Source organism: Episyrphus balteatus, chromosome 3, assembly GCF_945859705.1.
Source record: "Episyrphus balteatus chromosome 3, idEpiBalt1.1, whole genome shotgun sequence".
In the NCBI taxonomy this organism is placed as follows: Eukaryota; Metazoa; Arthropoda; class Insecta; order Diptera; family Syrphidae; genus Episyrphus; species Episyrphus balteatus.
In genome coordinates, this window is record NC_079136.1 from 121502935 (window position 1) to 121523157 (window position 20223).

General features: G+C 28.7%; 2 protein-coding genes across 4 annotated transcripts in view; one reads left to right on the forward strand and one right to left on the reverse strand.

Annotated features, from left to right (window-relative positions):
* LOC129913906 (probable serine/threonine-protein kinase DDB_G0267686) overlaps positions 1-20223 on the forward strand; it is a 155865-nt gene that overhangs the window by 98101 nt on the left and 37541 nt on the right. The gene's annotated exons all lie outside the window — the stretch shown is intronic.
* LOC129913913 (uncharacterized) lies at positions 11627-12749 on the reverse strand. The gene has a single exon (XM_055992888.1). The coding sequence runs from the start codon at positions 12653-12655 to the stop codon at positions 11801-11803; it is 855 nt and encodes a 284-aa protein (XP_055848863.1). The 5' UTR covers positions 12656-12749; the 3' UTR covers positions 11627-11800.

Sequence of the window (20223 nt, forward strand, 5' to 3'; positions counted from 1 at the left end):
CATCAAATAATAAAGTCAATGTGCAGTACATATTAGCAACAAAAAAAATCATATACACTTTGAATAAAGAACTGTAGTATATTTTAATAAGCAACATTTAAGTGGCGCCCAACGTGAAACACAAACAATGTATAGTTCGATGACTCATGACAAATCGAATGAAAATAATTCTGAGTCATAATTCAAATGTTTGTTTTTTTTTTATACTTAAATTAAAAAACTTCCAAAAGTGGCGCCCAATGTGAAACCTTAAACTCTTTGATTAAATGTATCATGTTTAAAAATAGGAAATCATACAACAATTTTTCAACTTCCTCTACCTTCCTTGTGAAGCTAAATAGTTGCTTTCTATATGCAGGCACCCCGTTATTATAACCAGACATAATAAAATTTTCAATGTTAACCATAACAACCATTTTTCATTTATGTAATTAAAAATCTTACAAAAACACCTCTCTCAATTAATGTGATGAATTTTATTTAAATTACAATTTTTTTCATCTTTTGTTTATGGGAAGCTTTTCAACATTTTGGCCTGATTCTATAGAAATAAAAGGAACACGTATTTTTCTGCGTATCACCTCTATCCCCTGCCCCCTATTTCTATTCAAAACAGAAATAATGAAAATTGTATTTTTTTTTTTTTTTTCATTCCACAAATGTTGAAACTGGGAGGTGCAAAATTGTTTACATTTCAAAAATTGTGGTGAAATCCTCGTGTGGGGGCATTACTGATACTCGGATGATGTTCTCCAAAAAGAATCATTTTTCTATTCATAGATATACAAAGGAAGTAGAATAGATAAATGAAATGTTTATAGGTACATAAGGTTGAGCTTAAAAATTTAGTGTGTGTGTGTGTGTGTGTTTATTTTAACAAGAAAAGTACTTGGAATTGCAATTTAAATGTGTTTTGTTTAAAATTGTTTTTGTTTTTTCCTGGTATTAATTTGTTACAAAATATTTTCAAGGTTTTTTTTTCAAAATGTTCGCAGGGATATAGATAGTTTAGTATAGAATTTGTTCATTTTGTTCTTGTTTTGAAATATTCATGACTTTAGAATTAAAAGAAAAATTAAAATTTCAAAATTTTGACTTAGATAAGATAGGTAGGAGAGAGGGGAAAATTGATTGTTGGTTTGATGTAAATATTTTGTAAAATTTATACGGGATGAAATTTTATTTAATAATAGAAACTAATAGACAAGTCAAATTTGTTAACTTTTTGACACAATTTAGATCAATTTTTGTTTTATCGTGACTTTAAAATGAAAGATAATTTCTGTCAACAATTTTATTCATAAGAAAATTTAAAATTGAAAATACTTTTGGAACAATTTTACTCACAAAGATATAATTATTGTATTGTGCTAACTAATCATTTAATTCTTTGAAAAGATTTACAAAAGTGGCGCCCAATGTGAAACCCAAACAATATGATTGAGATTAAACAACTTTCTAAATGTATGTATAATATCCTTTGAACAATAGATAAAAGACATAAAACAATCGCATTCTATTAATCTTGCTGCATATTGAATAAATTTACTAAAATGGCGCCCAATTCGAAATCAAACAGTATGTATCGAGTCATAAACGTCATTTTCTGGCGAACATATTATTTTATATAATCATGTTCATACAACCCTTATTAAATGTGATACAAATATGTATGTTTCATGGAATAAATAGATGATTTTCGTTAACTGGCGCCCAACGCTAAAAAAAGGATGTTTCTTTTTGCACGCGTGGTTTTCAAAAAGAAATTAAACGCATATAATTTAACCTGCTCGATTAGATTCCAGCCGAGACGCCCAACTTTCTACCACTTTTTATAGCAATAACGCGCTGAATATTCAGGTAATAGTACAGGTAAAATAGGTATTCAAAATCAAAAACAAAAAAAGATTAAAAGAGTCTATAAAAAAAATTAGGTGAAAGGGTGTTTTTTTTTCGAAGAGATAGTAAAATCTTTAATTGGTCCCAAAAAGCCAATGATTCGTGTATAATGTCAAAGAACTTAAGTATAAACGTATAACGTCATCGAAAAATAAAATGAATCATTGGTTTTTTGAGAACAATTATAGATTTTACTGTCTCTTAGAAAAAACACCCTTTCACCCAATTTTTTTTTATGAAAACTCTTTCATTAGGTTGCCCATCAATTTTTGTTTCATTAAAAAAAAAAAAACACTCTTTTAACAATGATGTTCTTTTAGGCACTTAAGATTTTTGTTTCAAATCTTAAAAGTAATATAAAAGCTGAATTTTAATGGGGTACCACGTTATTACTAAGTTTTTCCAATATACCCTTTTTTCTGATTTCTACACCTAAAAAAAACACCCTTTCAAATGCAAAAATGAAAAAAAATTAAAGACTCATTTTATTCGTAATTTCGATGGCAAAGACAAAATTTACAATAAATTTCTTAATGGTACCTTTCATACCATTGATTTTATCGGATTTTCCTTATTTCCAAAAAGAGGTTGTCTGTAAAGCCGGTTTACGGACGATGATTTTACGTGATAACGTCATCAGAAAACAGGTTGTGTACTTTTGTTTAAAATGAGTCAATTGAAGAGGTTACTTTTTTCAAACAATCATAATTTACAAGAAAAAGCTAAAAAAAAAAATGCCTTTTTTATTTTCTCATTATATTAATTTTTTTATTTTAAAAGTTACAAAAAAAATTATGCAATTTAAAAGCCAAGTATTTCTTCTTTTATTTTTAAATTTTTACAATGCGCAAAAAGTATAAAAATAATTTATTGAAAACAATCATTTTCATAAAAAAAAGCAAAGAAAACATGAATTTTTATCTTCTCACGTCATTAATTCCATTTTTTTCCCTAACAACCTATAAAAAATTTTATACCATCTAAAAGCTTATTGTCTATGCTCAGTTATATCTACATCGAATTTTTTGAATTCGATCAAATTTCATTAAAAAAAGCAAAAAAAAACATTTATTTTTATGTCCTCAAGCTATTTTATCAATTTTTTTCAGTGACAACTTATAAAAATTTTTACACCATATGAAAGCTTATTATTTCACCTTTCATGACGTATTTATCTTATTTTATAGATGCCTACAAGAGAAGTAAGAATTTTTTAAAGTCGAATTTCCAGACTGAGATTACGGTACTTCCCACACGTGGCTGTTCATGATCAACAGATCTTCACTGGTGTTTTGAGGTTTTTCGCAAGTTTCTTGATTTAACATTGTGTAGCTTGTAGTTAGTCTACAGTTATGTGTGATATACCAAATGAAAGGTAATTGTATCAGGATGCTCATGAAAGTTTAATTTTTATCTGCTCTTAATCAAAAGTTATAACCTGTTGAATTCTAAAATTTTATTCTACCGTTATCTCAAAATTGTGTTTGCGGAAATGATTGAAACTTCGCACACATTTAGTCGTGGTCATGGTCTATCATTTCTTCATATATTTTATTCCTGTATCTTTGAAAGAAAAAAAGATAAAAATACAAAACGATGAAAATCGGTTAAAAACGGTCAAAAAACGTGTTTTTTTTTAAAGCTTGTTTCTTCGGTTATTCAGTCAAAACTCACTAAAAGATTCCAATTTTTTGCACATGTATGCAAAACCAAAACCTATAAGTTTGAGATTTTTTGAACGCTCAAAAAAAAAAAGCTAAAAATCAAAAACTACCCAAAAATACCCCTAAAAAAACAAGGTGTTTTTCAAAAATTCATATTTCGAAACGCAGAGTGTTGGAAAAAAATCCGTATCAGACGCCTAATTTTTTTCCCTTATCTTTCACCTGGCATCTTTAGAATTGTCAAAAAAAAAATTTCCTTTACCCAAAATCATCATTTTGTCATAGCCCCAACAAGTGTACTTCGTTAAAAAAAAACGTTATAGCTTAGTTTCAAAATTTTTTAGAATTTTTCTTAAATGCAGATATTCTTAAATTAGTTTCATCTATCTATAGCAAAACAAATCAATTCTCTACGATTTCGCGTTTAGATTTTAGCCCAAATTTCACCTTTCCGTTTTACCCCTGTTTACCCTATTAAATGACGGAATTTTTAAAAATCCTTCATTTTAATTAAGCTTTAGGTTATTATCTTTCAAATAAGCTATAGGAGATTTTTGTATCTCTAATAGTTTATTTTTAATTTTTAATTGAATTTTTTTGCCGCACTGCGAAAGTGCGAGAGTGTAACGTTAGAAAATGGCGTCACTTTTTTGTGGTGGCTGCCATGGTTCATCGATTTATAAGACGTTATCACGTCAATATAAAAACACCCTTTCACCCAAATTTATTTATAGACTGCTTAGATTTCTGGTTTCTGTTATAAATTAAATATTTTCACCAATTTTCATTGGGGTACAATTTTTGTTTTAGTTATTAGTGGTATGTACTTATTCTGAATGTCATTGTTTCTTTAAAAAAAAACACCCTTTCACTCAAGATAATTTTGTAGACTCTTTAGATTCTTAGTTTAAAAAAAACCAACAAAATTTATGTCAGCTTTTATGCTACCGTTATCATTCTCACACATAACTCAACCCATTAAAAAAACACCCTATACCTTAAAAACATGTTTCATATCATTATATTCCGAAAACAACATTTTTAATGGACTCTTTTGGTCTTTAGTTTTTATAGCAAAAGCAAACTTTTTACCAAGTTTCATGAGGGTAACAATTTTTTTTGAAATGCCTTTTTTGTAAAATTACTTTTAGAGCACTCCTATAGCATTTTTTTTATCAATATTTAAACGCCTAAATTTTAATTGCTTTTCAAAACCTCTTAGTCTTTTCAATCATTTTATATTTCAACCTTAACTCTATTCAATTTATTCTTTTCAAATATAATCCAACTAATTAATTTTTAATTTTATTTTATTTTCAGGTATGTACTTTAATGATAATAAATATTAAATTTAAATTCCAAAGCCTTTTGAGCCTCAGTGTATAATGTAAGTACATTCTCATATTTACCCTTTAAATCCTCTTAATTATTTAAAAAGTATTATTGACATTCGAGAGAGCGAGCGAGTATAATCAACCTCGACAACCTTCGAACAAACTAGTTAACGTAAATATAATTAGTGATTGATTATTCAATCACAAAATTATATACACATACACATTCACATGAAAATATTCGAGCACACACATATACAAATACCAAAACATTTATTCATGGTTAAACTTATGAAAATTATCACATTAGCTGATATATGCTGTAAGCTCTGTTCCTGAATATTTAATTATCATCATCAACGAGTAATAGAGTAATAATTCATAATAAGTTCGTTGTTTGTTATATCAATATCAATAATAATTAATATATTTTTGAGTATTTTATAAGAGTTTCTGACATATTGTTTAATTGACTGGAATAATGTCCTTGCTTAAAAATGCATTATAAACCACATTTGACCTAGAAGGTCATTTTTCTCCTTTTTGACGACAGCACCCTCAGAAATAACATTTTCCAAATTGATTTTACTTAAAACTATAATACTGTCCCATGTGGTGGAGAGTTTTTCTTTCTTTTTTTTTTTTTAATTGATTTAATTGTTATTTAAGTGCCCTCATACAAAATTAATGTGTGGACCCTCTTTTTTTTATATTGAATAAAGTACATAAACGTCCAATAAAAAACAATTTCGAAACAATGCACTTTATGAAGAGATATGACGACAACCGATAACAACGATGCGACAGAAGAAGCAAGTCTCCACCTCTGCACCTACCTACTTTGCTTTTGTCGACATTAAACCATCAGAATTGTTTTTGTTCCCTCTTAATTGCTTAGATAATCCCGTTTATCGGTATAAGAGATGCCTTTAGCATCAGTGCTCACAGTAAACCCAATTATTTGTGATCACTCCCGTTGGGATCACAATCATACAAAGTGGGCGACAGATGACAATACAGGGATGGATTTATAGTGAACTTATGTAAAGTTTAAATTTCCAAACGTAAAAGAAAGTTACCAAGAAGCGACCATTAGATTCTTAGATTTGAGTTTGAGTTAATATAAGTCTCAGATGAGAGATAAATTAAATTGTTTTTTGGAGACCTAAAATTGTCTCTTCGACCAACAGGAATTGTCTAGCATTTTTATAAATAATACTTCCTCCTGTTTCGGACTCTGAAATTGTTTTTAAAAATTATCATATATTTTAAATATCTTTTATGAAGAAAATAATGTTTGGAGACTTTAAAAAAAACCATGTTATTGTGGAGACTTTTTTTATTATTAAATATGTATGTTTTCTTAGATTTTTTTTTAATAAATTAACTGTGAAGAAATTCAAAAATCGGCGTTTTCGAATAAAAAAAACTTTAACATTTTCACTTAAAGTTTATAATTTTCAAATCTTCGTTAAATAAAAAAAGGCGTGTCCATTTTTATCCTCAGGACTTCAAGCCATTTTAACTGATTAAAGTACAAAATAATCTTTTTAAACTTTTATAAGTTCAGAATTTTCCACAGATGAAAAATTGGAGAGTTTTTGAAATGAAATTTATGATAAGCCAAGATTGCAATTTTTGAAGACTTACCTATACTGTTTTTTGATTGAAAATTTATTCTTAACATGAATTAAACGAAAGATATACTTTTTTGGAGACTTAACGATTTTATATACTTTGCTGCCATTAATTGTTATTTTTTATTTTAACACGGTTATATCTTATGATTCTTCATAAGTAACATTCGAATGTAGCATTTGTGACTTATTTTTTTTAGTGACATATATATTTGTTTTTTAACTAATACCAATATTTAGAGACTTATACACAATTGTTGTGTAAAATTCAGCTCAACTTCCAACAAAACTTTTCTTCATCAAGATTTTTGCATTTTCAAGCATAGATTGAAGATCGCGCTACATAAAATCTTACACAAAAAATTCTTTCCAAAATCTACGCTCTTCTTAATTTTGGAGAGAATTTTGTATTGGTGTCAAAATTTAGCTCGATCTACGTACTATGATTTACATAAATTAAACGATTCACAATTTGGAGACTTCATGAATTTAAAAAGAATGGAGACTTTTAAAACAAATTTTAATTGATCCTAAATTTTTAAGGCAGGTAAAAAATAAATTGGAACCTTAAACTTTTAAAAGCTGCTCATTATGTTAAGCACTAAAATATGGTTTTTGGAGACTTTTAAATAAGATCATTTTTAAAAATCGAAATCTAAAAGTCATATTTTAAAAGTGTTTATTTTTGAAATAATTTTCGTATTAAAAAAAAAATTGTAGTCTCCAATTTTATCAAAAAAAAATATTTCTGAACCACGTGTTAGTGAAAGTTAAATTACAAAAACAAAACATGCAAGCGAAACTTTGTAGCCTTGATTTGTTTAAAAGAAATTAATCCGCCCCTGTACGGATTGTGATATTAGATTGACTCTTTTTTGTTTTAAAAAGCAAACCGGAGGCCTTTTATATAAATTGTCTTAAATTGTTTGTACTTGTCTCATCACGTTCAGACAGCAAGACTCATTCATTTCTTCCTTGATTTCTTGTTTGTATATCTTTTTGAAAGCAATTTCGATACGTTTATCTCTGAAGCAAATGTCTTGGTTTTATATATCTTCAATAAAAGTCATCGTTTACCGAAAACTTGATCCAAAAAGTTTAAGGGCTGTTGTCGTTTTTTTCTTTGAAGTTTGAAGTTAATGTCAATCTACAAATAAGTTTAACAAGTTTAAAAATAATAGTTTGGTAACAAAAGGATAGACTCTATAAATCTATATATTTTTAGACTTTTTTAGTTCATTAATTTAAAAAAAATGAGGCTTATATTTCGATGATGATACCTTCTTCCATTTTCAAAAAAAAACTCATTCATATTTGTAGTTTCATCAAGAAGTTGGAAAATTCAAAGACCAAAGGCAACATTTCATAAATAAATCCCTTTTAAGCTTGAAACTTTTTTCTTATTTCATTTATAATTCTGTTTGATTTTGTTTTTTCGTCTGTTTTCAAAGATGTAAATATAATTTTGTTTCTTGTTTATTTACTTCAATCCTCATTGCCATAGTCTTTCGCGAGAAAAAAAAACTACTCAGAAATACATCTCTAGACATGATGATTGCATTAAAGTCACGATTTTATTTTTATTTTTTTTTTATTTGTATTGTTTCTATAAAAATGAAGGCATCTGCAGAGCCTGCATTTTGTAAGTATTATTTTCTTCTCAGAAAGTTGAAAATTAATTAGAAGGAAAGAAGTTTTTTTATACATAATTTTTGCACTAGCTCTACATTTTTATACTAAGAAAGAGTGTTTAAAGAACATAAAATTGACCTTTTGTCTTTGCCAACACAAAGTTGGAAATAGAATTTTTGTATTTTATTTGTATCTTTAATTCTTGGAAAATAAATTTTATTAGTACAATTAAGAATGTAAACGTATTATATAGAGAAAAAAAGAAAATAAAAATGTGTCTCAATTGCAACTTTAAATTAAATTTTAAACAAGCTGATAGAACATTTCTGAGAATTTAACTTTGTTCTTGAAGGGTTTTGCAGAAAATCAACTATAAATCCTTGTTATTACTTTATTACTTATATTTTGTATTTACAATCTTCCAAGAATAAGGCTATCCTTAACCCTTTCTCTCAAACTCAGAACCCAAAGGAATGACTGCAAATGAAACTATTTTTATAACTACTTTTTCCTTTAAAAAAAAAATGCAATTTCCTACGTTGACAGTTGATGGTTAAAATATAAGGTGACTCATAAAAAAACAATTTTTTCAAAGTACCTTCGTTTTTTATTGCAAGCGGATATAAACATAAATGTACAAAAAAATGTCCTTATAAAATAGAAAAACAAGATAATATCCTATATTCCCTTAGAAAAAGTTATAAAATAATTAAATTCGGTGCATATATCACGACTTTTATATATAAAATCTTTGGAATTAACTGGATATCCATTGATAAGATGATTACAAGGATCAGATCATTATAGTTTCTTAACATAGGAAAAATTAAAATTAAATTGACCAGGATCTGCCTGCCTTGTTAGCAAAAAATGTAATCCACATTTGCGATGCGTGCTATATTGTCATTTCTTTTGGCTGCAAATTTTTTACCTATGGATTTGAAAGTCTTTTGAAATAACTACCTACTACAAAAAATATCTTTAATTTATACATATTTTCATACAATTTTATACTTAACTTCTTTCAGTTTACGTTGACTTGTTTTTCAACAATATAATGAAGTTTTGAAACAGTCCATAATGGACTTGGCTTGGGTGCTTTATAAGCCCACAAATCAATTATGGACTTACAACCCACGCAAGTGTGTCAAATATCCACAAAAAAACGAGCCAGAATTCTCTAATTTAAAAAAAGAGCACGGACGGATTAAACGTGCTTTAGAAATATTTTTTTGTAAACAGTGTGAAAACGCTAAGTTTTTTTTAAAGAATAGGTACTTTTAAATAGATTTAAAATTTTGTTTTAATAGTTTATTCACTCTCCATTATATTTAAAGTCGCTATTAAAAATTAAAAATCTGTCAAATCGCATATAAATTTTAAAATTTCTCGTTTTTAATTGAGGTTTTAATAGATTTTAAACCGACCCTAGTTTTTTTTTTAAAGCTTATTGAATGTATTTTTGAAAACTCGCTAAAAAAAAAGAGAACATTATTTTACTTAAAAGACAATTAATTTGAAGTCTCATAGTGATAATTGCGGATGATTTTTTAAACTATCTCGCAAACAAAGTAGGCTAATTAGTTAATGATCACGCAAAGATCAAAAACAAATCAACCCCAATCAATTGGTGGAAAAAAATTTGCTCGACAAAAAATGTTTGCTGTCGTTATTATTAAATTTTCGAAAATAGAATTTAGATCACAAGTGTGAAAAAGTGGAGACATTGTAAAATCGACTCTACAGTGAAAGTATCTTATACTTAAATAATAATTAAAATCTTCCAGTAGATCTCTAAAGTAAATTATTGTCTCCAAGTAGGAGAGAAGGGGGTACATTTGACATTTAGTTTTTAAAAGTCTGTATTTTCGAAAACTGTGAATGAATTCCAATGCTTTATTTTGTATTTGATTTATTGACTATTCAAGATTATACTAACAGTAAATTTTTACTTGCGATATAGGTACTATATATAAAGTTATGCATTCGTACAAAAAAAAAAAGTTGAGATAACATTTTTCCATGACATTACGATGGTAGACAATGCCAAAAAAGTGGGTCCCGGAAGTCCGACTGTCAGTCTGTCAGTCTGTCTGTATAAGGAGCTACATCCTAAACGGATGGACCGACTAATGTCAAACTTGGTATGTAGCATTACTTGTCATATACCGATTTTAGTAAAATTTAAATATCTCGAAAACGGCTCTAACGATTTTGTTTAAAAAATTCAAATGTTAGTTTTAAGCTAAGGTCTATCTTTCAATGAAAACATTTTTTTTTTTTACAAATCATTATTAACGGTACCTGCCACAGAACCGTTTTATTATTCAAATCCGATTATCTCCGAAACTGCTTATTCGATTTCAACGATTTGTGAAGAAGCATTTATATAATTTAAATATAAACCAAAAATAAAATTTCTAAAAAAAACAATTTTTGGATTTTTAAAAAAAATTTGAAAATTTTTTTTTGAAAAATCAAATTTTCGAAAACGGGACATTGAATTTTTTTTTTGAAATTTTGTTTTTAGATGTTGTTTAGTGATTTCTACAAAATAGCATACTAATTTTATTTTAAAACTTTTTTTCCAAAAAATTATTTATAAAAAATTAGTTTTTTAAAAAACGGCTCTAACGATTTTGAAATTTTTTTTTTCTAAAAATGCATGTTAATATATCAATTACAACTGCATACTTGTTTTGGAGGGCAATTTAATTTCAGATTTTATTTTATTTTTTTTTTTTTTTACGAATTTTATTTTTTAATTTCTATATAAAAAGTCTTAAAAATTAAAGCAACTTTAACTCTAAGAGCAAGTTCGTGCGACCCAGTCGTGCATTTTATTTTTTTTTTTTGTACACTATTTCAAAATAAAAAAAATGATGTTTTCTAAAAAAAAGTCATTTTTTCAAAAGTGCCCCGGGACCGGGAGAAAAAAACTTTTTCATTAGGTTCAGAAATCGCTTACATACCGGTGGTCAGAAATTAGATCAAAAACTCCGCGAAGAGTTGAAGAAAGACTGCGAAATTTTATAACGTTACTTTCAATCAAACTAAGCTTCTTTCTGCATCCAAACTTTTCTTTATCACAATCATATCGAAAAACGCAAAGTAAAATGTGCCCAGATGTGCTTAGTCTCCAAAAATGGTAAGTTTCTCAAATCTATTTGTGTCAAATAGTTTTCGTTCTTCACCACGGACGCCTAAACTGCCCCCCTTAAATAAAATTAATTCAACTTGGATTTCAAGTCAAGTGAAGTATCAAATATAACGAAAGACAAGAATCGTTAGAAATATCCAACTCTCCACTTCATGCCTTCTTCATTTCAATTGAAAGATCAATAACAAACAAAAAATTTACATTCAATTATAAAAGTTTTATTTTATTATAAAGTAAAAAAATGTACATAAATCAAATTAAAGCTTAAACTTATACAAATTTAAAAAAAAAAAAAAAACTCTACAAAATTTTCTTAGACTCTACAAATTGAACTGGAACGCTGCTTCTGGTTGGGTTTTTGGGTAAATTTCCACGAATAATAACTTCTTCTTCACATCAAAATTGGTTTTTCGTTTTCTCATATCCTCTCCACTTCCACTAACTTGTGGTTGGGTTATAGAATGTAAATTGAATTTACAAAGTCAAATAACGCAATGCTTTGTCAATAAATCTCATCTCTGCCGATGGCTGTTTTTGACTCTTACTCGATGTTACTAGTGTTGGCGTTTTCATAATGGGTTCCTTTGTCGTTGTCGTCATGGTCGTCGTCAACTTTGTCGATGACGGCAAACGTAAACTTTCACATTTCGAATTCTTGTTCTTTTTCTTTTCACGCAACAATCCCTCGAGAACTCTTTCACGTCGTTCTTGTTGTTCAAATTCATCACCACCGCCATTGGCATACTCTCTCTTAAGGACTAACCCAATAATACGAGCTCGTGTTGTACGATATTTTGGTGTTGTCATAGCAAAGGACCTTGGACGTAATTTAAAAGCACTACAACTTTCCGATTCGGTTCCGCTATCTGACGGTGGTAAAGTGGCAATTCCATCGTTAGTTGTTGTTTCCATAGAATATTGATCGTTGTTTTCTTCCGAATACTCTTCACTGGCTCCACTAAAGTAATTTTCATCCGAACTTGATGCAACAACTGTCAAAGTGTTTTTGTCCATGTTGCCAAAAAGTTTCATACGTAATTGTTTGGCATTAACTGGCTTCTTTGTGATGTGTTCTTCTTCGCTGCTGTCTTCACGGTTTTCAACAAGATTCATCAAGGTCCTTGTTGGAGTTGGATGGACTTCGACTAATGTTGACTTAACTTTGTTAATTTTATTATTTCTTCGACGTTGACGACGTTCTAGGCGTTCACGTTCGATTCTGGCGATTGTTTCCATTGAATCAACAAAAATACTCAAGTCACGTAGACTAAAATCCGAAGTGCGGATATAGTTGCATGGTGGCACAGTTCTTGAATAAATTGGTTCCATTTTTTTTTTTGAACTTTTGTTAAAATTGTTTCTTTTAGTTTCTAAGGTAACTTTCACTGTCTAATGACAATTGACGACTGATAATTTATTTTGAAATACCTTTCAGTTTTATAGGCAAGAAATTAGTAATCCAGCTCAAGACTAGATATTAAATGTCACCAAATACCTGCGGGTGCATTTTCTTCGTCGTCGTTAATTATCTGGATGACCCGTGCCATAAAATTGATACTTATTTACCTGTTGCACCTTAATCCGTCGTGGAATTTCTTGGTATTGACTCATATCCTTATCCAGAGTAAAAGTACCTGAAAGAAGGATCTATATTAATTACTTGGTAATTTAAATTCCTTGAAAATATTGTTTTAGACTTTTGAAGCATAAGTTGGATTTTATTGCACAATAAAACGGCTTAATTTCTTCAAGATTTCAAAAACTATAAGTTTGAAAAGTCATTAATAATCGATTAACACCTGTTTTGCGCAAATTATAACAAAAATACAGTCGAAACTCTTTATACTAGAAGTTTCGAAAGAAAAATAAATTATCAAAAAACTAACTTTTTGGAAACTCTCCAATGAGTGATTTTACTGTATTTCTTATGATGGCAAAAATATTTAAATTAATGATTGCTGTTGATATAAAACAAGTAAATTCATGCAGAAAAAAATAAATAAAGGACACATCGTTAATCCTTTTTTTTTTTCTCTGGAGTAGACTTGGAGAGGTGTTAAAAAAAAAGGTTATTGTGTTTGTGATCCTTTTCAAAGATTTATTTTCTCTTTCTAACCCAGTTTTGTTTTTCTTTCTTTTTTTTGTTGATAAATTTATGATGAAGGCCAAGTCAAAATAATGCGATAGCTTGTTGCTATAAAGTATCCTTTTTTAACCCTTTGGAAAAGGTTATTTTCATAAAGTATAAGGACTTGGATATAAAATGAAAAGAGGATGACGAACAATCAACAAATTAGGGTTTTGATTTTTTTTTTTTTGGAAATATTGTGTCAAACTTGTAGGATGTAATTTAAAAAAAAAATGAAGTTTTCTTTGTTGTGTGTCAAGTTAATAAGGACAAAATTATAATTAATTGCCCTCAGATGATGGAAAACTTTTTTTAAATGCGGATTGCTTTTAATGATATGAAGTGACATTATGTCACCATTTTTTGATGATAGGTGAATGGAGATTTTCTTCAAATTTTGGTCGTTCCCGGTCACAGCTCTTTGAATTTCCAAGGTAATATTTTTCGCTGAGACCAAAAATCTATCTATACATACATTGGATTTAATAGTCTCTTTTGTTGGAGATCAACTTAAGCTTCATATCGCCATCAGAGAATGAGCTGCTCATACCCCCAGGCCTTACATGAAAGACCTTGAGCTGAAGCATCGATGTAAAATACATTCGACCAAATTAAAAAAATTTGCATTAAAACAAAAATTTGTTTCAACATATTAAAAAAGAAATATTTATTGCAACTAAAAATATTTTACATAAAAAAAAATGTTATTGCAACTGAAAAATAAATATGTGCATTGAAAATAAAATTTGTATTACAAATAAAAATATTTTGCATTAAAAAAAATGTATTGCACGTACAAATTTTTCTGCATTGAAAAAAAAAATCAATGCAAAATGTATGCATTAAATATTTTTTTTTTTTAAATATTTCTCTAATTGCTTACAATTTGGACTATTTGACCATACACCAACTATGTCAACTATAACATTGAACCTAAAGTATGGTCAAATAGTTCTAATTGTAAGAAATTCGACGAATATTAAAAACAAATATTTAATTCACACATTTTGCATTTAATTTTTTTTTTTTTCTTTTTAATACAGAAAATTTTTTACTTGCAGAAATTTTTTCTTATGCAAAATATTTCATTTTTATTTTTTTGTTGCAATAACATTTTTTTTCCGGTGCAAAATATTTTTAGTTGCAGTAAATACTGTTTGTTAATGCAAATATTTTTCAGCTGCAGTAAAAAAAATTTTTTATGCAAATTTTTTGCAGTTCCAATCAGAGATCAGAAATAAATCTCAAACTTTTGAAAGGTTCCTTAATAACTCTTATCTGTCGCCATTTTCAATTAAGGTCATAAAATAACCTTTATTTTTAAAAAAGGTCTGAGAGAAAGCTTTACTTTGTATTTTTTATGTTTCGGTCAACCAGTGAGATTTATCGCTGAGAGAAAAAAAAAATAAATCTCATTTGCAAATGTATCAATTCCTAGAGACATGGGAGTGGTTTTATATGAAAGCTTATATTCTCAGCTACCCGATAGTGGTATAATCCGGCTTTTGGATTTTTTTCAAAATTCCGAGAAAATCGCGTTTATATGTTGGGGTAAAATTTTTTTTCGAAAAATCCCCTCATCATAAGAACGCTCCTGGAAGCTAAACCGCTTGAGATAAAATTCTGGGAGTGGTGCCAAATGATAGCTTGTGTCATGGGCCTACGCCTTGCACATTGTCAGATTTTTTTAAAAATCTCCTTCCATGTTAGTCCGCCACATTTTCCTTAAAAAAAAAAAAACTTCGTGCCTAGTTTTTCTGATTTTTTAAGTTCTCTCGGTTTGAGAACGCGTGCACCTATAGGGACGGGAGTGGTACCCAAATGTAGGTTAGAGTTCCCGCTACCTTTTGGCATCAAATTTTTTTTTTTCATTTTTTTTTTTCAAAATTCTGAGTTGGGCCGGCGAAAACGCTTCTGGAAGCTGAACGCTTTGACCTAGATATTAGAACATCGCTCTCCTGAAATATACGAGATTGCATTGGTTGTGCTTGTCGTCCCAGCGACTCAAATCACAGTTGAAAACACATTTTCGTCTTTAGATTTTACTTTTAACGAAAAGTTCTAAAGAACTTTGAGAGTCTATTTAGTTCATACATTATTTAATACATAAACTTAGAAAAAACATCCTTTTCATATTTATTTTTGCAATATAAAGACATTCTTGACATTTTCGACATTTTCCTTTGAATTGACAATTTTTGATTTATTTTCAGCGAAAACGGTTTAAGGTTGACCTTTTCCATTTATTTTTTTGTAAAAATCTCAACACTAAAAGAGTAAAAAATACATCTCAACCGATAACCTTTATTTTTGATTTTTAAAAATAAATCTTAAACCTAAACTCTCTGAGAGAAACCGATTGAAAATAAAGGTTGACTGTTATTTCTGGTCTCTGGTTCTAATAAATAATTTTTTTATTTGAAATAATTTCTTTTTTTTTTCTTAAGGGGAAAATTGATATTTTTGAGCACCAAATATGTATAATGTTACTTTTCATATCACATAAAATTGAAAAGAATGCTTATTAATTTTTCAAGAAGGGGTCTAACAATTTTGAATTTTCGTGGTCGTTGGCAAATAAATAGCTTCTTTCGAAATAAAAAAATGTATATTTTTTGCCTACATTAATTAACCGATTATAATAAAAAAAAAAAACTTGCAAAAAATCTTTTACCTACTTAGCATAATGTTATTTCGAAAACAAATTAAAAAAATCAATTTGTTGAAAATTTACCAGTTAATTTTGTTGACAGATTTTTTTTCTTAGTGTAAGGGCAGAACGCAGAATCCAGAAATTCAAAATCCAGAAAATTCAAAATCTTGAAAACACAAAATCCCAAAAAATTATATTAAATGAATTTGAGAAAATTTTAAATTAAAAAAAAAAACAGAAAAATTGAGGTACATACATTTTCGGGACTTTGGGTTTCGCAATTTTAGAATTTTTTTTAATTTGGAGCTTAGAGATGTAGGTACGATTTTCAGGATTTTTGTTTTCCGCGATTTTGGGTTTCCTGAATTCTGGTTTTTGTGGGATTTTGGTTTTCGTGATTTTGTAGGTGTCCCCATTTTTTAATGTGACGAATTAACTCTTCGTGTACGCACTAGCACATAAATTTCTACTAATTATGTAGATTAATATGGAGAAAAAAGCTATCCACTAAAGTTGGCTTGTAAAGATCTGCCTTCAAGGCTTTATTTTCTCAGTATTTCTCCATACTAAAACGTAAAACGATATCTTTTAGATAGTTTTAAGAAAAATGTTCCCAAATAACTTTTTTTTTCGTTCAAAAAATCCGAACTTTAAGCTTTCATCACAAAAAGTATGGGTGGCTTATAAAAGACTTTTTTTTTACCAGTAAAAGCCTTAACAATGCCAGTGTAGTGCCCTCAAACTTAGTTTCTAAAACTATCAAAAGCAATGAATGGAATGGTAACTAACTTTTTTTGTTTTTGCTTCTATTTTATCGAAAAAGGTATCCAAAGTTGCCTATTAACCTTCTAAATTTGATCTTACTTTTAAATTTGAATATAACTTTTCGTTATTTATAGGTACGAGTCTCTAAAGGGTAAAAATGTGTTATTTATAAAGTCCTTCCTAAGGTATACCTACTTACTTTTTATTTTGAATACAATTTTTGGGCCTCTACCACGAATGAAAACATACCTCATTTTCATTTTTAAGAGCCTGGTAGATCACGAGTTGTACTCAAATTAAAAGGTAAGACCAAATTTAGAAGGTGTACTCGTTAATAAGCAACTTTTGATACCTTTTTCGATAAAATAGAAGCAAAAACAAAAATCTTCATAAAATGACGGCACAATTTAACGTACAATATTAACCTTTTTTAAAATTAAAAGCAATGAATATTAATGAGCCTTAATCCATGACAAGTTTTAAGTAACTATTCCTAAAAAATGTTTTAGAAAACTTTGAAACTAATTTAGCTAAAAGTCACAATGACATTTCAGTATTTTTTCCTCTCGCCAACTTTTAAAAATCCCCCTATACCAATTTCCACAGTTTAATCTTTAAATATTTTAAACTTACACAAATGGAAAACTTACACAGGGACAGTATAGTTTTATAAGTTTAAAAAAAAAAACAGAAAAATTGAGGTACATACATTTTCGGGACTTTGGGTTTCGCAATTTTAGAATTTTTTTTAATTTGGAGCTTAGAGATGTAGGTACGATTTTCAGGATTTTTGTTTTCCGCGATTTTGGGTTTCCTGAATTCTGGTTTTTGTGGGATTTTGGTTTTCGTGATTTTGTAGGTGTCCCCATTTTTTAATGTGACGAATTAACTCTTCGTGTACGCACTAGCACATAAATTTCTACTAATTATGTAGATTAATATGGAGAAAAAAGCTATCCACTAAAGTTGGCTTGTAAAGATCTGCCTTCAAGGCTTTATTTTCTCAGTATTTCTCCATACTAAAACGTAAAACGATATCTTTTAGATAGTTTTAAGAAAAATGTTCCCAAATAACTTTTTTTTTCGTTCAAAAAATCCGAACTTTAAGCTTTCATCACAAAAAGTATGGGTGGCTTATAAAAGACTTTTTTTTTACCAGTAAAAGCCTTAACAATGCCAGTGTAGTGCCCTCAAACTTAGTTTCTAAAACTATCAAAAGCAATGAATGGAATGGTAACTAACTTTTTTTGTTTTTGCTTCTATTTTATCGAAAAAGGTATCCAAAGTTGCCTATTAACCTTCTAAATTTGATCTTACTTTTAAATTTGAATATAACTTTTCGTTATTTATAGGTACGAGTCTCTAAAGGGTAAAAATGTGTTATTTATAAAGTCCTTCCTAAGGTATACCTACTTACTTTTTATTTTGAATACAATTTTTGGGCCTCTACCACGAATGAAAACATACCTCATTTTCATTTTTAAGAGCCTGGTAGATCACGAGTTGTACTCAAATTAAAAGGTAAGACCAAATTTAGAAGGTGTACTCGTTAATAAGCAACTTTTGATACCTTTTTCGATAAAATAGAAGCAAAAACAAAAATCTTCATAAAATGACGGCACAATTTAACGTACAATATTAACCTTTTTTAAAATTAAAAGCAATGAATATTAATGAGCCTTAATCCATGACAAGTTTTAAGTAACTATTCCTAAAAAATGTTTTAGAAAACTTTGAAACTAATTTAGCTAAAAGTCACAATGACATTTCAGTATTTTTTCCTCTCGCCAACTTTTAAAAATCCCCCTATACCAATTTCCACAGTTTAATCTTTAAATATTTTAAACTTACACAAATGGAAAACTTACACAGGGACAGTATAGTTTTATAAGTTTAAAATTTGACAGAGGCTATATTATTTGACTTTATAAAAACATTTGGCAATCTGCCTCTAACAACACAAAATCTTCGCAAGGTTAAGTTCATTATGTATCTATTTTCTAAACTCATTTTTTTTGTCATCATTTATAAAAAGAAAATAACAAAAAAAAAACAAATTCTAAACAAAAACATCTGACCTTACTATCCTAACCTAAAAAAAAAAAAAACGAAAAAACTGTTGCTTTTCCATCCATCTGGCAATACCCACCCAATAAAATATAAATCTATTTAAGCTTTTCTATGGCTGCATGTTGCACATATTTCCATGTGACTTTCCTCCAAAACACACAATCTCCAATGCATTTTCCACCATCATGCGCACTTGAGCAAAAGCTTTCCACAAAACAAATTTCCCACAAAATTTCCCACTAAATTTTCCTTCATTTATTTATTCTTCTTTCATATCCTTGCAATATAATTCCCTATTTTTTAAAGAAAAAAGCATTTTCACAGAAAACTCACCACATTTCACCACACACCGACATTGACAAAAAAGAGCATTCATATTGCAAAAAAGCTCACTTTTTAAGGTCATTCGTCATTCCTTTAGAAAATACAAATAAAAAAAAACTCATGAAGAGTCCTTTTTCCTTATAGTCGCGCGTCCCGTGAGAAAATTTGTGTCTTGTTTATATTCGATAAAAAAAAATTACGAAGAAGACCTAGAAAGATACCAACAACAACAACAACTAAAGCGGCTCGAACGACACGAAACGACCCCTCTCTTAGGCTGAATTTTCCTTAAAAAAAAAAATAAAAACGAAAAAAAAAAACGAAGAAAAAAATCCTTTTTCCTGTTGTTGGGTGTGTACGTCCTGAGTTTCTCTGCCATCAGTTGAGTTGGTTTTATAGCCAAACGCAGTTTGTTGCCATATCGAACCGTCATGGCGCAATATAAATAAGTTTTTTTTTTTTTTTTTTGTTCTTGTCTAGTCTTAATAATGTTAAGTGCATTTTCCAATTAATTTATTAAATTATTATTAAGTACAAGGATTAGAAGGACTCGTGAAATGTTTGTATATCCTTTTTGAGAGAGAAAGAAAAAAATATCCAAAACCAATTTCTTCGCCTATTTCCTGTGTATCCAGTTTTTCACTTCCCTATTTTTTTGTTTTTTTTTTTTTTTTTACATCCGGAAAGGTGTGTTTTTTTTTTATTCGATTTCAATTTCCACAAGGATATACCTACAAACATAATGACATGGCAGGAGGCACACACAGGGTTAGGGTAACAGTGTTCGTTTAAGTGATTTGACCTCTGTTGGCACCGGATTCCAAAACCAAACGACACACAATAGATTTGAAATAGAAAAAAAGAAAAAAAAGAAGAAGAGACTTTCACTTTGCAAAAGAGATCTAGCCTATTTGGAGGACGAAGTCGACAGAATAGAATACAACAAAAAAAAAAAAC